The 20,632-nt window shown below is 59.7% G+C and overlaps 1 protein-coding gene across 1 annotated transcript; it reads right to left on the reverse strand.

Annotated features, from left to right (window-relative positions):
* Window positions 1-4,858: 4,858 nt before the first annotated feature.
* On the reverse strand, window positions 4,859-8,155 carry AJM1 (apical junction component 1 homolog). The gene has a single exon (XM_065418585.1). It carries the CDS (start codon window positions 8,153-8,155, stop codon window positions 4,859-4,861), a length of 3,297 nt encoding a protein of 1,098 aa, XP_065274657.1.
* Between the last annotated feature and the right edge of the window lie 12,477 nt (window positions 8,156-20,632).

The following is a 20,632-nucleotide window of genomic DNA, read 5'->3' on the forward strand; positions in this document are numbered from 1 at the left end:
AGGGGCCTCCCATGGCCCTCCATCCCCTCAGCCTTCCCTCCCCGACCCCCCGCATTACAACGGGGAGCACCCTGAGGAGAGGGTGCGTGTCTGTGCCAGAGGGAGGAAAGGCCCCTGGCCTGGAGAGCTCCTCCGGCACACAGCCCTGCAGCATGTGCAGGGAGATGCTCCCCGGCAGGATTTGGCAGTGAGCTGAAGCTGGCAATTGTCCAAGCTCCTTTGCTGGGGCAGAGGAGAAACACGGATGGCAGCAGCTGTGAGCGTCCTCATGGGGCAGTCACCTGCTGCCTGGAACTGGCAGCGACTCCAGCACCAGCACAAAGGCAGGGAAGGGTGCTCATCACGCATCTTCCGTGCCCTGCGCCGGCCCCCTCTGCGAGAGGCCGTTCTGCACCAGCTCACTGCTGCTCATGCCTGAGCTTTGGCCTCCCACCCCGCCAGCAGGGAGCGCCGGGGATGCCCTCTGCATGGCAGGGCGGGGGGAGCTCCCACAGGACGCCTGGCTCCGGCCTGTGGGCAGGGGGCAGGCAGTGGGGCTGTATTTACACTAGGCCCAGCTGATTTCCAGCCCTGCGCACAAGCACAGCAGCCCCTCCAGAGAAACTGCATCCTGAACCCAGCCTCTGCTGTAAGGAGTGACCCAGCTGGGCGGCCCCTGGGAAACCCCCTTCAGCCCCCCTTCTTTAAAACACAGGCCACCCCTACCCGCACCCCTCAGAGCCAGGTTCCCCGGGCAGGGCTGATCCACGCCCACCCTGTGTGCAGGCACAAACACCCCTCCCACGAGCACACGTAATCCATGCCCACCCCTGCCTGTACCTCGCCCGACCCCTGCCCCCTGCACGCCAGCGTTCACTCTCCTCCCCACTCAGCAGCTGTGCTGGACTTCCGCTAGAAGTGTAACCAGAAAACATTTGGCACTTTCCCGGAAAGCACCTACCCCACCCCCCGCAGGTGTCTGCACCCCCCAAACAGACACCCCCCTTCACAACACAGCTTTAACCCCTTGGAAACCATGGGGTGGCTGCTGCAGAACACCACCTGAGCGGCCATCCGCTGCCAGGGAGGTGCAAAGGCATGTGGTGGGGTTCATTTAACCCTGAACTTGCCGGACTGTTTGCAGCACTGGAAAGGCCCAGTCCAGCACTCCGGGATTGCTCTTTGGTGATCCCGCTTGTTTGGGGGCTGGGGCCCTGCAGTAAGCGGCTCCCGTCACTCAGGAGTGGGGCCCGGCTTAGGGCAGGAGCTCCTTGGCAAAGATCACAGCTCCCCCTGCCCAAGCCAGAGCGAGCAGAGCTCTCCCTGCAGCAGGCTGGTGTGTAAGGTGCAGGCTGGGATGGGGAGCGCCTGCTCGCTCTCTGCACGGCCCCACGAAGGAGCCTCCCCAAGTAAACCCAAGGGCTGCTGGCGCGGTAAGTCCCGAAGCCAGAGCAAGGCCTGCGGGGCATTGCCATAACCAAGAGGCTGTTCCAGGAAGGTGGCCCCCTGGAGAGCCGCTGAGGATAAATCCTGGCTCAGGACACGCTGGTTCCCTTACCGAGGAGCCGGGCAGAGGGCGGCAATGTCTGGGCGGGGCGGGCTGTGGCCCTGCTTCCCGCCCCTTGCAGAGAGGCGCAGGGATGCCTGGCGGTGGCTATGTCTCCAGTGCAGAGCCCCCTCACGTGGCACTGCTTACCCCTCCCCAACTGACATTAGCTGGCCTGCGGACGCCCTCTTCTGCCGCCACCGCTGCCTCTACAGGGCCGTGGCTGGGGCTCAGTCCCGCTTGGGCCATCCGAGAAAGAGTTACCGGGATTTGCAAAGCTCTTGGCTCATGCCCCGCCTCGGCCACTGTGGAGGAGGCTGAATGGCTGGGGAGCCCAGCACCAGGATCCGCGCTAGTTACTCCCATCAGTGACATTCAGGAGCGGGGAGCGGCAGCATGGCTTTGAATTCCACTGGGGACACCAATCTGGGCAAAACTCCGGATGGGTTTGAGCCCCCTGGGGGCCCAGGCGGCCTGGCACTGCCCGGAGAGGAGGAGCAGCGTAGACGCTACCAGAAACAGTCACCCTTCTGCAGTGCTCCCCAGCCCGGGGGCAGGAGGAGCTCTCCTGCTGGGCCTGTCTCAGGAGTTTTATTCTCGATGAGAATCCACAGAGACCAACTTTGCTCTAGATCCTGCTGCAATATGGGCTGGAAAGCCCTAGGCCCCATGGCCTCCACGGCCCCAGCTCCCCCAGCAGAGCGCAGCCCAGGATTCCTGCACTACGAGCAGCCAGCACCAGACCCCACCTGGGCCTGGGCCCCTCCATCCCCAGAGGAGCTGGCCACACACAACCCAGGGAACGCAGCCCTCTCTGAGCTGTTCTTTGGCTTTGCACATAGGGCCAGGTTGGGTACCAGGCTCCCTGCCCAGTTATGCTGGGAGGGGTGGGAATGACCTGCTGCAATGGAGAAGAGGGAGGTGGGCTGGGGGGAGAACTGGGGGCTGCTGCTGCTGGCTTTGCCCTGGAAGTGGGTTATTGTCAGTCACAGATAAAGTGCATCAAGTGTCTTGGACCTTTTACCCCTCACGGCCTCCACCCTAAGTCAGGCATTGGCAGATTCCCACTCTGGCCTGGCACAGCAGGAGCGTCCTGCCCCAGTCTACGCGGCGCTCGCAGGGCCTGAGCACCCCACAGGATGGGGCCCTTGGCTGACTCAGCCCTTGGGAGGGGCTGGAGGGGGACCAGGGGGATTTTGGCAAGTGGAAGCAGCGTGTGGGGACAGGTGGGCAGCTGTGCACAGGCCTGAGGGGAGGGAATGCCTACTGCATAGAGACCACGTAGAGCCGCATACTGTAGAGAGAGCTACAGCGTGCACCTGTATAGAGCCGCATACTGTATAGAGAGCTACAGCGTGCACCTGTATAGAGCCGCATACTGTATAGAGAGCTACAGCGTGCACCTGTATAGAGCCGCATACATGACCACCTACAGGGCACACGGTAGAGACTCACTGTATAGACACTGTATAGAGTGCACTGTATTGAGCCTCATATTGTACAGCGCCCATAATGAGCGTATCGTATAGAGCCCACACTGTATAGCAGGGGTGTAGCCACGAGTGGGCCTGGGAGGGCCGTGGCCCACCCACTTAGCATCCTGGCCCACCCCATAGCCCCAGCTCTGCTCCGGCCCCAGCTTGCCCCACTTTGCCTGCCCGCCCGGCACTCCAGCCGCGGAGTGGGGTCGGGGCGCGGAGGCTTGCCCTACTCCACCTGCCTGGGGCTCCTGTGGGCAGCGGGGGGCTTTCCCCCCTTTGCCCAGCTGGAGAGCGCTGTCAGGGGTATACCCCACTCTGCCCGGTGCTCCAGCCAGGGAGCGGGGTCGGGGCGCGGGGGCTTGCTCTGCTCCATCCGACACTGCAGCTGCGGAGTGGGGTTGGGACAAGCCCCAGTGCCCCGCTCCCACTCCCTAGCTGGAGCACCAGGTGGGCGGAGCGGGGCAAGCCCCCACACCCCAATCCCGCTCCCCGGTGGTGGCGCCCATTTTTTTGAGGCCCTCCAATTGGCTGGGGCCCCTGGGCACGCCCCTTCGGCCCAGTGGCTAATCCACCACTAGGAGGAGGACGAGCTTCAGGTGACCCAGCAGAGGCAGAGGAGTCCTCGAAAAAGGTAGGCCTGCCACTTGTGGGCCAGGCCCGGCGTGGGGCGGGAGCCATTGCCGCTGGAGCGCGGGGTCTTCTCCCAGAGCTGGGTGCACGCCTGGGGCCCCTGGCCAGAGCGTCCACCACCCCCAGCAAGGTCCTCCCTCCCCGTCATTGCCCGCCCACCTAAAGTTGGAACCCACCCAAATGTCCCATCCTGCCTACGCCACTGCGGTCTAGAGCCTCAGGCTGCATAGAGACGTCTAGCGTGCCCACTGTTCTGAGACTCATCCCATATAGAGCCCATGTGGGGGGACACCTTATAGCGACTCATACCATACAACATGCTATATAGAGACTCAGACGCATGGGGCCAAACTTTCAAATGAGAGACACAAATGTGTCTGTAGAATCCAAAGCCCCTAGCATGCTCCCAAGCCCCCTCTGCACTCACCCCCATGTGCCAAGACATGGCCCTGAGCCCCCACTTTACAGTTATGCAGCCATGCAGACAAATGGGAACCGCTGTGCTAAGACACTGGGGCTACTTGCAGAGGCCAGGTTGAAAACATGCCCCTTCCTGGCTGTCTCCAGAATTAAACAAGGTGGCGGGGGGAGGGGGGCGAGGAACTGTCCGCTTGGGAGCAGCTATGGGCAAGTTTGGTGTCCAGGCAGCGGGATGGAGTGGGCATGGCAGGGAACTTAAAATGATTGCTCCGGCCACACTTGCTTAGAGGTAGCCGTGTTGTCTAGTGGTTAGATTTAGGGAGTAGCAACAGGCAGGGTTCTACGCTGAGCTGTTATTAGAACAGCTGCAGGCCAGTCGCTTGTCACCCTGTGCCTTGGCCAAGCCCACCTGGGAATCAGGTTAAACAAAGAGAAGGCAGTGAAAGAACCTCACTGGACCTGTGGCACTGGAGTTACCCTCCACAGAGCAGCCCTCTCCTCATGGCAAATCTCACGTGACAGGGCCAGCCCCACCCCTCTCTCCCCACCAAGGCCAACCAGGATCTAGAGAGCTCAGCAGATCCTGCCCTGACTAGCCAGTGGCCACAGAGGCAGGTGGCCTGAGCCCCATGGAGTCCATGGATCTGCGCTGCCCCGTTAGGACAGCATCTTTCCCAGGCCTCCCCGGGACCCACGCACCAACAGTTATCTGCTAGAAATGATAGGAAGATTCTGACTGACCAGTTTAGCGCATCAATAATAAAATACCTGTCTACAAAGGGGACTAAACAGGCAGCGCTGGTCACATGAGGTCGTCCAGGAGGTTGGGGCTGGCGACCCAGTCCAGGGTCCGTGGCTCAGAGGCGGCCATGATCATACACATGAACTGCTTTCCGGTCCGCCTGTCAATGGGGTAGATGGTGGTGGGCGTGAACCTCTTGTTGCTCTCCACGAAGTCGCACAGCTGCTCGTAGATCTTGGGGAACTCATGGCGCAGGAAGACGCCTCGGATCCGCAGCTCCCGCTGGATGTTGATGAAGCAGACCTCCCGGGCCTTCCGCCCCTCCTCCCCCTCCTTGTCGATGTCCGCCGTGCCAGGCGGGGGGGTCAGGATCAAGGTCTCCATGTCCCGCTCCTTCTTCAGGATCTGTTTCTCGGGGCTGGAGGAGGCTAAGGCCACCTTGGCGTATTTCCTGACTGTCGGCACCTGGACCTTGGGGGATGGCCTCACAGGCACTTTTTGTCCAACGGCCACGGTTACATTCAAGAGGAAACATTCCTCAGGGTCGTACTGGCTGCCAGACACCCCCAACTCCCGGGCATAATCCCCCAGGCTCTCTGCATAGCCCTCCAGCTCCCGCAGGGACAGGTAGGTGGGGGACATCAGCAGGCTCTCCAAGCCAAACTGGAGGAAGTTCTCGGCCGAGCCTGAGCTGGGGAAGCCCAGGAACAGCACCCCTCGCCCCCGGGAAAGGTACCCCACCTTGGCGATGCGCGAGAAGGCCTTGTGCACCTCGGCGTTCTCCCGGCAGAACTGCAGCACGTGCCGGCAGATGCTCCCGATACGCCCGTAGACGCAGCTCTCCTTGTGGGTGTCCCAGTCCTCGCGGCGGCAGCTCCGGGAGCAGTAGTATGTATAGCAGCTGTGGCAGGACTTGAAGTAGAGGCAGGCATTGAACATGGTCTCCGTGCGCTTGCACTTGGCGTTCGAACACATCATCATGTCATCCTCATCCGCGCTCAGCTCCGGGGAGCAGTCATCCTGCTGCTTCTCAAAGCTGCTGCTGGAGACAGACATGGCGAGCGAGCGGCCACCCTGCTCCTTGCGTACGTCTCTGTGGAAGGAACTCGGGCCTGGCTGCTCCTTGGTGGGCCTGGGCTCCCCCACCAATAAAGGCAGCGGCTTCCTGGCCTCCAGCTTCCTGGCAGGCCCGGGCGCGTCGTTGTCGATCAGCCTCTTGAGCTGGTCTGTCAGGCTGTCCCCGTTGCTGGGGCGGCGGCTGGGCGGGGGCTTGGAGTCGATGACCAGGTCTGTGATCAACTCGTCCAACTGCTCCAGGCTGCGCTGGCGGGCGGAGCTGCTTTGGATGGTCTCTTTGGCAGTGGGATCCGAGTAGTAGTGCGCGGTGCGGGAGCGCTGCCCATCCCGCCCGGAATCCAGCATATCCCAGCTGGCCGAGCGCTTCTCACTCTTGCTCAGTCCATTGGCTTTGATGTCGTTGTCGGTGATGGTGATTTCTGGGGTGACAAACCAGGAGCGGCCCAGGGGGCACCGCCCACCGTCTGCGTGCATCTTCTCCATGATGGAGTTCTCCGAGAGGGAGAGCGCTGCATAGCGCTTGGGGGAACTGGACAGATTGATCACCACGGGCTGCCGCCGGTCGTCAGGGGATAAGGCACGGTGCTGTTCCCGGGCGAGCAGGTTCTCATAGCTGCGCCCGCGGAACATGGGGTCCTCCCTGCGGACACTGGGTGCCAGGATGTTGTCCCAGGATTTGGAGTAATGCCGGGTGTCTGTGCCTAGGCGGGGCTGGTTGGCGCTGTAGCTGGCATGCCAAGAGGAAAGCAAGGCCTCCTGCCCAGAGGGATGAGGTGCAAAGCGGGACATCTGCAAGGTCTGGTAGGGCAGTGCACCCCGGTCCGGGCAGTACCAGTCGCTGAACTGCAAAGGCTGGGTGCTACGGGCATGAGGGTACGTCCGCGAAATGGATTCCCTCTCGTGGTATTTGCCATAATCCTCAGCATAGAACAACCGGGAGGAGGTGTTCAGACCGGGGTACACCCTGGGGTCCTCTGTATAGAGGGGTTTGGTGGGCATGCCCCTGGAGGCATAGAATCGAGGGTCTTCTCTGTAGAAGGTGTGGGCAGGGGCTTCCTGGATGGGGTAGGTGCGAGCTTCTTCCACGTAGAAAGTCCTGGGTGGGATGGTGTGGATATTACCTTTGGCTGGGTCCTCTGTGTAGAAGGGCTGTGGAGGGAGGTGGCGCCCTAGGTATGGGCGAGGACACGCCTCGTAGCCAGAGCTTTTCAGTGGAATGCCGAGGCCAGGGCACCCGGCTGGCTCCTCTGTGTAGAAGAACTTGGTGGGCACGTTTGGAGTGGAGAAGGTCACACAGCCCCTCTCGGGATAGTCCTGCGGGGAGGGCACGGCCTGGTAAACCTGGCCTCGGGGGTCACCTTCGTAGTACTCGTTGGGATAGGGCAGCCTGTGCTCCCCGCTGTAGGAGTCGCTGGGTGTGGGAGTGCGGGACACGGACACCTGCCTGCTGCTTGGGATGGTCAGGCTCCGGATAGCGCCGGGCGGCCTCGGCCAGTATGGCACCTCCATCCTGCTCTGGGCCTTCAGGCTGCGTGCCGCGTGCACCAGCACCGCCTCGTCTGGCTTCATGTCCATCCGGCACTTGACATGCAGGCTTGTGGCCGGCCTCCCACCCGGGGCCTCCTCCGGGCAGTTGCTGCTGACGCATAATGGGGAGATGCGGCTGGTGCTGCTCCGCTGGGGCTGCAGCTTGATGGGGTGTACCTCGTTCATTGGGGCCTTTATTGGGGCGTATCCGCTCCCCCTGCGCGGGGACGTCTCTGTCCTCGCAGGCTCCCTGGAGAGGCGCAGAGCCTCCCGTCCCCGCCTGGCCGGCATGGGGGGAGACGAGGATGACATCTGGATGGGAATGGGAGTGAAGGTGGATTTCACCCGAGGGGCGCTCTTGGACCTCGCTCGCCTCTTTGGCTCCGCCCGAGCCAATGGCTCCTTGGAGCCTTCCCTGCCATGAGGGGGTGGCCTGGTGTTCTGAACGTCCGGCCTGGGAGGAGCCTTCCTGCCTCCGGAGCCTGAGGAAGGCTCGGGGGTGCCCGGGTGCCGGCAGGAGCGCTCCATAGCAGGAGCAGGGGCCAGCTGGTCGTCGAGCAACTCAAGAAAGTCAAAGCTCCTACAGTGGCGCTTGTTGAAGGGCTGCGGGTCGCACGGCAGAGACGCAGACATGAAGGCGTCACATTGTGTCAGTGGCTGGCAGACGATGGAATCCCTGGGTGCTGGGCACTTCACCTCTAGGTCTTGATACACCGTAGACACCAGTATGTCAGGTGGGTCGGTTCGTGTCATCTTAAACAAGCTCTTCCTTCTCCAGCTCCTCTTCAGATCATCTCAGGGAAAGCCAGCCAGCCCTGCAACAGGAGAGAGAAGGGGCCTTGAGTCTCATTCTGCAGAGGCTCGCTCAAGACAGGTTATTTTTGAAAGCTCCTGATTTTTAGCCAATGTCATGATTTTGGGGGCTTGACTCATGATCCCGCAATGCTTGGGGTTGGCAATGCTGGTGGGTCTAGTAAGCACATGTGCAAAGGTGTTCATGCTGGGGTAAGAACTGGAGCTGGCCGAATGGTGCAGAGACAGTGATGGGGAATTCCAAACAGCCACGGCCTGGTTCAGAATTGGTGAGAACAAGGCTTATTTACACGCATGTTTTGGGGGGGCTGTTCCTCTAGGAGTGCCCAGTCTGCTTGTGACCAAGGGCATCCAGTGCTCAGATACTACAGTGCCAGAAGCCAGGGCCATACCAGAGATACCATGAGCACGCATGGCCCAGGATTTACAGAGAGGGTCGAAAATCTGAATTTTCATTCTGCAGGAAACTTCACTATTCCCACATTTGTTTCATTCGGAATCGGGCCACAGCAAAGTTGATGTATCAACATTTTTTGCCAAATGGAAAGTTTTGATTCAGAAATGTTGCCACATTTTGTTTCAGCTTAGTTTGACCTTAATCTGTGTCTATCTGAGGCGTCACAGTGCCTCATGCTTCCATCCTCCTCTACTGGTTGAACTCCTTGACTGGACTACACCTCCCATGATGCACCATGGTTGTGTGACTCCCATGATGCACCACAGCAGTTCAATCATGGATGATGTACTCCAGCCAGAGAGCTTAACCCATAGAGAAGAAGTGGGGGGGGTGCGGGGGGGGCATGAGACACCACAACAGCTCCGGTGGACAAAGATTAACATCAAACTGATCCAAAAGGAATTATTTTATTTTGATTTTTCTGAAGGCAAATTGGAAAGTTTCAGCAAAATTGAGATTTTTGTGTGGAAAATGTCAATATTTCAGGAAGTGCAGTTTTCATAAGAAAGAAAGAAAGAAAATTCCCAGCCAGGTGAATTTATCAGTGCCCGTTCATTCCCTGCTGCCAACCCACCAGGAGGGAGTTGATAACAGAACACCCAGAGCAAGGAGAATCATGGAAACAGAGAGGCCGTGTCCTGGTGCTCCCTCTCTGGCTTCCGGCCAGCCTGCTTTGAACCCAATCCTCCTCTCGTTTGTACCGCAGAATGGCATGGACCGCAGTGGAATTACTCCTGATTTACACCCGTCTGAGTCCCAGCTGGACCAGCCTTGTGCTGATCTGATTGCGCCCATGGGCTCTGGGGCAGGGAGTGGATCTTGTGCCGTATACGGCACCAAGCCCTTCTTGTATAGGCGCAGCAATTCCTTATGCTCCTTTTTGTAAGTCTCAGTCGCCCACTGAGGAAGCAAACACAGCACCGTGTGACTTACCCAACCAATGGTACATCCCAGATAACCAGTGGCGAGTATGCAGACAACCCCCGCCAACTGAGCAGAGGGCAGGGATTCATTAAATCAGCTCGCCAAATTCCACACATCGTGTCTCTGCAACCAGTAATCTGACCAGCTCTACACAGACCCACACTGGCACGTGTAAACCAGCACCTGCATGCATGGGATAAACAAGCACGGCTGTATCGGGGATGGGTGTGGCTCATTACAAGGATGCTTGCAATGAAGCCGTGTCGGAGAGCTCAGCTCTGGGGGACACAGGTCAGAGCCCCCACAAGGTCTAAGCGCTCTGTCTAGGGCCTGTTGCTGCTTGGGATGCAGGGCTGGTGGTTTAGTCAGAAGTCCCTCCCACTTGGTCTGGGCTTAGAGAGATCTGTCTGGTGGCACTAGGCAGCACAGATTGTGTTTGTCTGGAAGCTAAAGAGCCAGAGAGAACCACAGGGACCGGCTGTGTCCAGCAGCCTCAATCAAGAATCACCTTTATGGTCCTTGTGTAACCCACACACCTTCTGGGTGTGGGGTTCTGTCCCATCTAGTGGCACTGAGACCACGTAGCGAGAGAGAGTGAGTTAAATGAGTCTGCTCTACAGCCTTAGCTACCAGCCAGGTGGCTTTTAGCTCCTGTGGTAGGGTAGAGGCTCATGCACGAAGCGCCCGAGGTCCCCAGTTCAACCCCGCCCACCAACGACCGGGGTCTGTCAGCGTTCCACTTGCAGCCCTGTCCTACCTCTCCCAAGAATCACCCCCCAGGGCTGACAAGAAGAGCACTGCAGGGTGCTCTGTACACAGCACGGTCGAGGGATGTCCCAGATTTGTCTTGTGCACCTCACTTAAAAACTCCTTGCTTACAAATCAGACATAAAAAGGGCTACGGCACACTATTGCTGACTTTCTCATTTTACCATATAATTATAAACTATCCATTGGAATATAAATGTTGTACTTGCATGTCAGTGTATAGTCTCTAGAGCAGTATAAACAAGTCATTGTCTGCATGAAGTTTTAATGTTACTGACTTCGCTAGTCCTTTTCTGTAGCCTGTTGTAAAACTAGACAAAGCTCTAGATGAGTGGATGTACCCCTGGAAGACCTCTGCGTACCTTTGGGGGTACACATACCCCTGACTGAGAACCACTGTCCCAGGCACCATGTGCATAGAAACCTTCCATTACAGTGCAGGTCCCTGAACCAGGCAGGATGAGAGCTTGCCACACACTCACAAGAGTTGTATTTCTGCAGGGTTGTTTTTGGCAGGGATACCACTGGACGCAGACGTTCTCCTGGCTAGAGTTCTCCCCCGCCACACGGAATCTCTCTCCACGCATCCCTGGGGCCAGATTTTCAGACCCAGATGCCTGAATGGGGAATGCATGTGCAAAGATGTGGTTATGTGTGCAAAATAGGGGCGCCGCACTGCAGATTTTGCTCAGGCAGTCACCTGCTTTGCACACCCAGCTGTGCAGTTTGCACACCCAGTTACATGCCTGCATCCATGTGTTTTGCATGAATGACAGCATTTCTGCATGTGCAGACACCCTCTGGGCCTGTGCACACAGCATGGCTCAAGGGTGGCAGTGGTACCTTGCACTTTAAGCACAGGCATTTGTGTCTAAAATCTGGTCCCTGAGGATGTAGTAGGGCTTCTAGAGAATCAGCAGGGGTCCCAATGCAGCTGGGAGCTCTGCTCCCTCCGGGGAGCAGGGTCATATGCACTATACACTGGTATGCTGTGGGCGTACGCCTTGCTCTAGTGACTGGCCCCTGCAACTACTGCCCACAGCCTGCTCCTTACAGCTAGTTCTCGCTCAGCTCACGGGTCAGAGGCCGGTGCTTTGGATGCTGAAGAGCCCCGGTTTGACCCCATTGCAGACGGTGGTGCTGTGGGCAGATGGCCATGGTTTGTAAGGCCAGACCAGTGTGAGGGGCAGGGGCAGGAAGCCAGCTTGTGTTAGACTCCAGAGAACGTATTTGGTCTGAAGCCCTGGTAAAGGTTTGAATCATACGTTCAGTCCTGCTCTCCCCATTATTACTGTGTTGGGGAGCAGGGCAGTCTGGGACCAGGGGGACTAAAGAAATCAAAACTCGCCTCAGATGCCTGAGGCTGGGAAGGTTTCTGGAGCAGGAAGTGAGTTTGGGCAGCTTGTTTGTTCCTACCTGGTCTGATGGCAGTGGTGTGTATTTGGATGGGCAAAGCTGGCACAGGCTGCTGTGTCAGCTCCATGCTGGGATCCGTTCTGGGGCTGGAAAATAAAACACATCAAATGAATCCAGGAAGTTACTGCTCAGCCTCCTGAGGGCAGGAGCTGGGCCTTCCGTGCGCTGCCCTGCTGAGCCCAGCTCCAGCCCTGTTCAGCTCTGGGGTCCCTCCTCTGTGCAGGGCCACACTGCATCTCCCTGGGGAGCTCCGTACAGACACTGAGATCTTGTGGTACGGAGAGAGGACCAAGCAGGTCAAAGTGACATGGCCACGATCCTGCCAGGAGTAAGAGCCTCTGCTCCAGAGTCCTGGGAAAGTGGAGAGAGCATGTCTCCCTCGAGGGGCCACAGCCAGCATCGAGGATATCAGCCTACTACTTGGTCACAGTGAGAAGAGTTTCCCCAGCCTCTGAAGGGGCAGCGGCTTGTGCCTTTGGTGTTGGAAAGCCCAGGTTCTTATCCTGGCTAGTGTCGCATGGTGGGTTATCAAAGACCTTTCCTGATGGGGGCAAATCACTACAGCATGGCTTCCCCGGGGTGGGGTCAGAGCTGAGGCTAGACACTAGACACCCCCTTTTGCCTTTTCCAGGCAGTGAATTAAGATAGTGGCCCTCTCCCCTCATCTCTGGGCTGTGACTGGCTTCAAGAGAGCTGCTGCTTGCACCCCTTTGCCCTTCCTGCCACATCTATGCTGGATCTCTCCGTGGTGACTAGTGCTTCATTTGTAATGAAAGAGGAACCAGCCCAGAGGGGCCAGGGCTCTGAACTGCCAGGCCCCGGCACAAATTAAGCACTGGTGGTGACGCTGCTGGGGAAAATAGTTCCCATTGACAAAATCTTTCCTTCGTGCACCTCCCAGAGCGCTTTGCAAACTATACACCATCAGCTGTCACGTCAGCCAGCACTAGCAGGCAGTCACCTCTGGAACAGAGCACCAGAGCTGTTTCCCAGCTGTGCTATGGTGCATTCTAAGCAGCTGTCCAACTGGAAGTGCAGGGGAACTTTACGAAGAGGGAAGCTAAGCGAGCTGGAATTTGGAAGATTGCTGGGAGAAGTGCCAGGAGGAGTTTTCTGGTGACCGGCCCTTGATCTCGTGAAAGACAGCACGAGGAGAATGCCACCGACAGAATCACCATCATCTCACGTTAGCTTTCCCTGGAAGTCTCCCAGCCAAGTGCTAACAAGGGTGACTCTGCGTAGTGAGGAGAATTAGTCGGTGGCTAGTTGTAGAGACTAGCACTGCAGCATGTGAGCCCTCATACAACACACCTGAGAAAGGGCTGATGAGTGGTGGAGTCTGAGCACGTGGCACAGCCCCTCAGCACCCAAGGCCAGCGAGTGCCCATGACTCAGCCCCCTGCCCTCTGCTCTCCAGGTATGTGTGCCAGTGGCCCCTACAGATCACCCCGCTTGCTCAGCCCCGGGGCTTGGATGGAGTTAAGAGGAACCCGCCCCCACCCAGCAGCACCTCTGCTGTGATACACTGAAGCCCCCGAGGTCCTGAGCTCCCCTGCCCAGGGGCTGAGCAGAGCAAGCTGCCTGGCGAAGGCCAGTGAGTGGCACCCAGCCCAGCCGGGGCCTGGGGTCCTCTTGGGAGCAGGTGCTGAGCTCATGGTGCTGGCATCCCAGCTGGAGCACACAGTTGCCATGGTTTCGCTGTGCTATTTCTCTCTGTGGAGGAGCAGTGTGTGCGGGGGAGGCACAGGAGGAGGGCCGGGGCGTTGCAAGGGGAGGTTAATGTTGCTCACAAGTGCCGCATTGATGTGGGGGGAGGCAAGGTCAGATTAACTCTCCTGTGGGCCCGTGGCTATTAGATTTTGTTGGGCCCCTGTATACAAGTCTTTTTCCTAATTGAAAACAAAATTATCACAATTATGGCATCGAGGCTATTAATGCTATACTAAACTTGCCTTTTAATTAACATAAAGACGTACCGTGGTTACATTTCAGTCTTAAAACATGTAGAATATAGTTAAGTTCATTCACAATAGCCTCCTTCTTACCTTAGAACAGCTGTTATATTACTTTCTTTCTGGGAGGGAGTTGGGTGCAGGAGGGGGCTCCAGACTGGGGTAGAGGGTTGGGGTGCAGGAGAGGGTGAGGGGTACAGGCTCTGGGAGGGAGTTGGGTGCAGGAGGGGATTCTGACCTGGGGCAGAGGGTTGGGGTGCAGGAGAGGGTGAGGGGTACAGGCTCTGGGAGGGAGTTGGGTGCAGGAGGGGATTCTGACCTGGGGCAGAGGGTTGGGGTGCAGGAGAGGGTGAGGGGTACAGGCTCTGGGAGGGAGTTGGGTGCAGGAGGAGATTCTGACCTGGGGCAGAGTGTTGGGGTGCAGGAGAGGGTGAGGGGTACAGGCTCTGGGAGGGAGTTGGGTGCAGGAGGGGATTCTGACCTGGGGCAGAGTGTTGGGGTGCAGGAGAGGGTGAGGGGTACAGGCTCTGGGAGGGAGTTGGGTGCAGGAGGGGATTCTGACCTGGGGCAGAGGGTTGGGGTGCAGGAGGGGGTGTGAGGTGCAGGCTCCGGCCGGCAGCGCAGCAGAGCTCAGGCTGCCTGCCTGCATGCCATGGCCCCACGCCGCTCCCAGAAGCAGCTGGCTGCTAGCACGTCTCTGTGCGCCCCTGGGGGGAGAGGGACAGTGTGTCTCCTTGCGCTGCCCACGCCTGCAAGCGCCACCCCCGCAGCTCCCATTGGCCAGTTTCCGGCCAATGAGAGTTGCGGGGATGATACTGGGGGCGGAGGCAGCGCGTGGAGCTGCCTCCCTCCCCCCCCCACCAGGGGCCGCAGAGACGTGCCAGCAGCCGGCTGCTTCCAGGAGCGGCGTAGGGCCATGGCATGCAGGTAGCCTGCCTGAGCCCTGCTGCGCCGGGACCCCCCCTTACCCGGGGCCCTGGACTGCAGCCCCTAAAGCCCCTGCGTTAATCCGGCCCTGGGGGGAGGCTCTGTGTTCACTGAGCAATGGGGATGGCATGGGCAGGGCCACAGGTGTGCCCCCCACACAAGCAGCAGCCATGCTACTGCCCCGGGGCCAGGACTGGGAGCTGTGCTAAACCTGCCCGTGGTTTGGGGCTTAGATTGGGCAGATGCCCAAGTGCTGGGCTGGGATCTGCTGACTCGGGGCACCAGGCCACTGAACAGAATGTCTCTCACCAGCCTGCCCGGGCAGTGGGCACTGGCGGGGGCAGGCTCTGTGGCTCATCCCCAAGCTTGCCAGGCCCCATGGGAATGATCGATAAACTCAACTGCTCAGAGAGGACACCCAGCTGTGGTGCCAGGCCCAATCGGTCCTGGGTGCCCATGTGGGAGAAGAGGGCCACATCCCTGGGAGGGACGGAGCTCATTATGCCCTCACCATACAGGGGCCATCAGGGAACTTTCCCTGCCGTGGCCATGAGTTCGAGTGACCCTGAGTCTGGCTGGCAAAGGCTTTGCTGTGATTGCTATCGGCACGGCAACAGCTTTACATTTCCCATGTTGAGTGGAGTGCGGGCAAAGGGAAGCACAGATGCCAGCTGGGGCACTGTGAACCTGCCACCCTGCAGCCTGTCCCAAAGGGGCTGGTGCGTCACTAACCCTATTCTACCGACGGGGAGGGGAGCAATGTGCTCAAAGCCGCCCAGAACAAAACACAGGCACCTGGGTCACAGCCTCCTCCAGCAGCCCAAAGGGCTCCCACCAGCTCCCTCCTCCCTTCAAGGCCAGCACAACCCCCAACCTGCCAGCCCCCCAGAACAACCCCCAGCACAACCCCCAACCTGCCAGCCCCCCAGCACCCCCCAGCACAACCCCCAACCTGCCAGCCCCCCAGCACAATCCCCAACCTGCCAGCCCCCCAGCACCCCCCAGCACAATCCCCAACCTGCCAGCCCCCCAGCACCCCCCAGCACAACCCCCAACCTGCCAACCCCCCAGCACCCCCCAGCACAACCCCCAACCTGCCCCTGAAACTGCCAACCCCCAACCTGCCAACCCCCCAGCACCCCCCAGCACAACCCCCAACCTGCCAACCCCCCAGCACCCCCCAGCACAACCCCCAACCTGCCAGCTCCCCAGCACCCCCCAGCACAACCCCCAACCTGCCAACCCCCCAGCACCCCCCAGAACAACCCCCAACCTGCCCCTGAAACTGCCAACCCCCCAGCACAACCCCCACCCTGCCAACTCCCCAGCACCCCCCAGCACAACCCCCAACCTGCCAACCTCCCAGCACCCCCCAGCACAACCCCCAACCTGCCCCTGAAACTGCCAACCCCCCAGCACAACCCCCAACCTGCCAGCCCCCCAGCACCTCACAGCACAACCCCCAACCTGCCCCCGAAACTGCCAACCCCCCAGCACCACCCCCAACCTGCCCATCCCCCAGGATCCCATAGCACAATTCCTGACCTGCCAATTCCCCTGCACCCCACAGCACTGCCCCGACCTGCCAACCCCCCAGCACAACCCCGAAACTGCCTCCGACCTGCCAGCTCCCCATCTAGGGTGACCAGACATCCCAATTTTATAGGGACAATCCCGATATTCAGGGCTTTGTCTTATAGGTGCCTATTGCCCCCCACCCCATCCCAATTTTTCACACTTCCTATCTGGTCACCCTGCCCCCAGAACCCCACAGCACAACCCTCAACCTGCTAACAGGGTAGGGTTACCATACGTCCGGTTTTTCCCGGACATGTCCGGCTTTTCGGCAATCAAACCCCCGTCCGGGGGGAATTGCCGAAAAGCCGAACATGTCCGGGAAAAATGCCGGCCGGGCACTTCCCCTCCCGCGGCTGCTCTGCTCCTCCCCTGACTCTTCGGCTCTGTTTAAGAGCTGAGCCGCCCGAGCGCTATGGGCTTCAGGCAGCCCCCTTGCCTCCGGACCCCAGCCGCCGGCCAGGCACTTCCCCTCCCGGGCTCCGGCGGCGCAGGGTCCGGAGGCATGGGGGCTGCCCGAAGCCCGTAGCGCTCGGGCAGCTCGGCTCTTAAACAGAATTGCCAAAAAGCCGAACATGTCCGGGAAAAATGCCGGCCGGGCACTTCCCCTCCCGCGGCTGCTCTGCTCCTCCCCTGACTCTTCGGCTCTGTTTAAGAGCTGAGCCGCCCGAGCGCTATGGGCTTCAGGCAGCCCCCTTGCCTCCGGACCCCAGCCGCCGGCCAGGCACTTCCCCTCCCGGGCTCCGGCGGCGCAGGGTCCGGAGGCATGGGGGCTGCCCGAAGCCCGTAGCGCTCGGGCAGCTCGGCTCTTAAACAGAATTGCCAAAAAGCCGAACATGTCCGGGAAAAATGCCGGCCGGGCACTTCCCCTCCCGCGGCGGCTCTGCTCCTCCCCTGACTCTTCGGCTCTGTTTAAGAGCCGAGCGCTACGGGCTTCGGGCAGCCCCCATGCCTCCGGACCCTGCGGTGCCGGAGCCCGGGAGGGGAAGTGCCCGGCCGGGGGCGCAGGGTCTGGAGGCATGGGGGCTGCCCGAAGCCCGAGCGCTACTGGCTTCACGGTTTGCCGGGCAGCCTCCAGACCCTGCGCCCCCGGCTGGGCGCTTCCCGGGCTCCGCTGCGCTGGGGAAGCGCCGGCCGGGGGCGCAGGGTCTGGGGGCTGCCCGGCAAACCGTGAAGCCGGTAGCGCTCGGGCAGCCCTTTTCGCGTGGCTGGGAGTGGGAGGGAGGAGGGGGCGGAGTTAGGGCGGGGTTGGGGCGGGACTGGGGGTGGGAAATGGGCGGGGCCAGGGCCCCGTGGAGGGTCCTCTTTTTTTATTTGTTAGATATGGTAACCCTACAACAGGGCCATCCCTAGCTATTTTCTGGGGCCCTACGCAGCTCCCCCACCGGGGGGGGGGGGAGGAGGCCTCTGCGGGGGGGGGGGCTGGCTTGGGGGGTAGGGGGAAACCACCCCCCAGCACTCACCGGCGGCGCGGCTGGGGTCAGGTCCCTGCACTTCCCACCACCGGTGAGTGCAGGCCCAGCCCTGCTGCAGTCCTCAGGGGCGGGGCTGGGGCGGAGCAGGGTGGGGGTTTGGGGTAGGGGTGGAGTGGGGGTGGGGCTCGGGCGGAGCAGGGGTGGGAAGAGGTGGAGCAGGGGCGGGGGCCATAGGGAAGAGGCGGGGCAGGGGCTGGAGCAGCGTACTTTGCGTATGGATAAAGCTGCGTACTTTGCGTATGGATAAGGACAGCCCAGCCTGCCAACCCCCAGCACTCCCCATAACACGAGCTCCAACCTGCCCCCTGACTCGAGTTGGGAAACGGGCCTGCCCATTCCACCTGCTCCAGCACAAAAGCAAAGGCTAGCGAGCCCTGGGAGCAGGGCTTTAATTACAGGGGGCCTGTCCTGCAGTACTTGAATGCATCTCACCCACGGGGAGGGCAAAGCGGCCCAATGAGTCCAGCCCCCCAGTACGGCCACTGTGCCCTTTGCTGACAACCACCACAGCCCATTCACCTTCTGGCTCATGTTATGGGATGCAGGGGGTTGGCAGTGCAGGGGCAGGTCGGGGCTAGTGTTATGGGGGGAGGGGTGGGCAGGTCAGGGCTACTATTTTGGGGGGGGGGGGGGGGTTGGCAGGGCAGGCCGGGATTAGTGTTACGGGGGTGGGGGAGACGGGTTGGCAGGGCAGGGGCAGGCCGGGGGCTTGTGTTACAAGTCGGTTGATAGGGCAGGGGCAGAGCAGAGGCTAGTTTTATGGGCGGTGGGGAGGGGGGAGGATGGCTGGGCAGGGGCAGGCCAGGGCTAGTGTTATGGGAGTGCAGGGGTAGGCTGGCAGCTTGAGGGGCAGATTAGGGCTGGGCATTCGACCAATCCAAAAAGAATTGGTCAATTGACCTGTCAAATCACGTCATAAATGGTCACAGATTTTAAAGTGCTAATTTCTTAGAACAGTAACCAGAAAGACCAAGACACTCTGGGCTCCTGCAGGCTCAGCTGTAGATAGGTCCTTCCGCCTCATTACAAAGGAACAAATTACTTCTGGAGTGATTGTAACTCAACAATGCAAAACAAGACTAAGGAAGCTGCAGAGCCCAAAAGAACCCCGCCCAGTGTGATCAGAGCCGGAGGCTGCCGCCTGCAGCATCAGGCCATTCCTTTGGATTCGTCCTGGGACATTGGACAATGTCTGACCATGGACAAATAATAAGCTGTCAAGAGACGTTATTTGACCAGTCAATTTAGTGACCTGCCAAGCCTAGGGCAGGTAGGGTTGGTAATAACTTGGTAATATTTGGTACAAATAACTTGGTAATACAGTAACTCCTCACTTAAAGTCGTCCCGGTTAACATTGTTTCATTATTAGGTTGCTGATCTATTAGAGAACATATTTGTTTAAAGTTGTGCAATGTTCCGTTATAAGGTTGTTTGGCTTGCCCCATTCCACCTGCCTGGCACTCCTGCCGGGGAGCGGGGTCTGGGGCTTGCCCGCTTCCTGGCTGGAATGCCGGGCGGGCGGAGTGGGGTAAGGCCCTGTACCCTGACCCCGACCCCACTCCCTGGCTGGAACGCTGGGTGGGCGGAGCGGGGCAAGCCCCCACGCCCCAACCCCGCTACACTCCTGCCTCAACCAAGCTTCACAATCATCATTGATGAGTACAGTATTAAATTGTTTGTTTAAAATTATTTAAAACTTATACTGTATATGTATATAATGTCCTTTGTCTGGCGAAAAAAATTTCCCTGGAACCTAAGCCCCCCATTTACATTAATTCTTATGAGGAAATTGGATTTGCTTAACATCATTTCACTTAAAATAGCATTTTTCGGGAACATAACTACAACGTTAAGCGAGGAGTTACTGTATTTAAAAACCTGTCATACAGTGCTGAAACCTCCCCTGCCCCGCCTCTTCCCCCTGAGGCCCCACCCCTGCCCCGCCTCTTCCCCCAAGGCCCCACCCCCATCCACTCCTCTTCACCCGTCTTCCCATTGCCAGTGGTGCTGGAACAATTTGTAGAGTGGAGGTCCTGAGAACCATTGAACCAAACTGTAAACCCTGCATATGATGGAAACCACTTCAAGCCAGGGGGTGCTGCAGCAGCCCCCACACCTCTAGTTCCAGGACATGTGCCCTGCAGCAAGGACTAGAGGAGCGGGTTCGAGGGCACAGCGGGCAGAACCTCCCGGACACAGAGAACAAGGCTCCCTGGGCAGGAGCCAAGGGAGCAAGGCCAACCTGACTCCCCGCACAATGCGACGCGTCCCTGGGCCCTGAAGCAGGACCTGCTGGGAAGAGCCAGCACCTGGGGCTGTGTGTGGAGAGTGAGTGCCCAGGGTCACCGGCGGGGCCGGACCTCACAACAAAGCTCCCTGCGACTCCCCTGTCTGCTCTCTTGGAACCTCTGCAGCCCAGGCACAAGGCGGGGGGCGGAGAGTGGCACCTACTGCTCCAGGGGAGACGCCCTGCAGCTTAGAGCTCCCCAGCAGGGCCCTAGGCACAGTCCCACGCCCACCGCCCTCCCTCCAACCCCTGCTGAGCTGACCAGACACGAATGCTATCCCAGAGCCCAGCAGACTCCAGGCCAGCTCTTCTATGGAGCCCAGTACTGGCAAGCCTCAAGACCTTGATTTAAGAGGCTCCTGTTCACCTGGGTACACTGCCCCCCCCCACTGCCCTCCACCCCCTCACTGTCCCCTCCACACTCCCTCACTGACACCCACCCCTCACTGCCCCCCTACCCCCTTGCTGCCCCCACACTCCCTTCACTGCTCCCCCCATACCCCCACTGCCCCTACCCCTCACTGCTCTCCTGCCTGCCTCCACACTCCCCTCACTGCTCCCCATACCCCCTCACTGCCTCCACTCTCCTCACTACTGTCTCCACACCCCCTCGCTGCCCCCCAACCTGACCTCTC

This window comes from Emys orbicularis, chromosome 18, assembly GCF_028017835.1.
Source record: "Emys orbicularis isolate rEmyOrb1 chromosome 18, rEmyOrb1.hap1, whole genome shotgun sequence".
Lineage (NCBI taxonomy): Eukaryota > Metazoa > Chordata > Testudines > Emydidae > Emys > Emys orbicularis.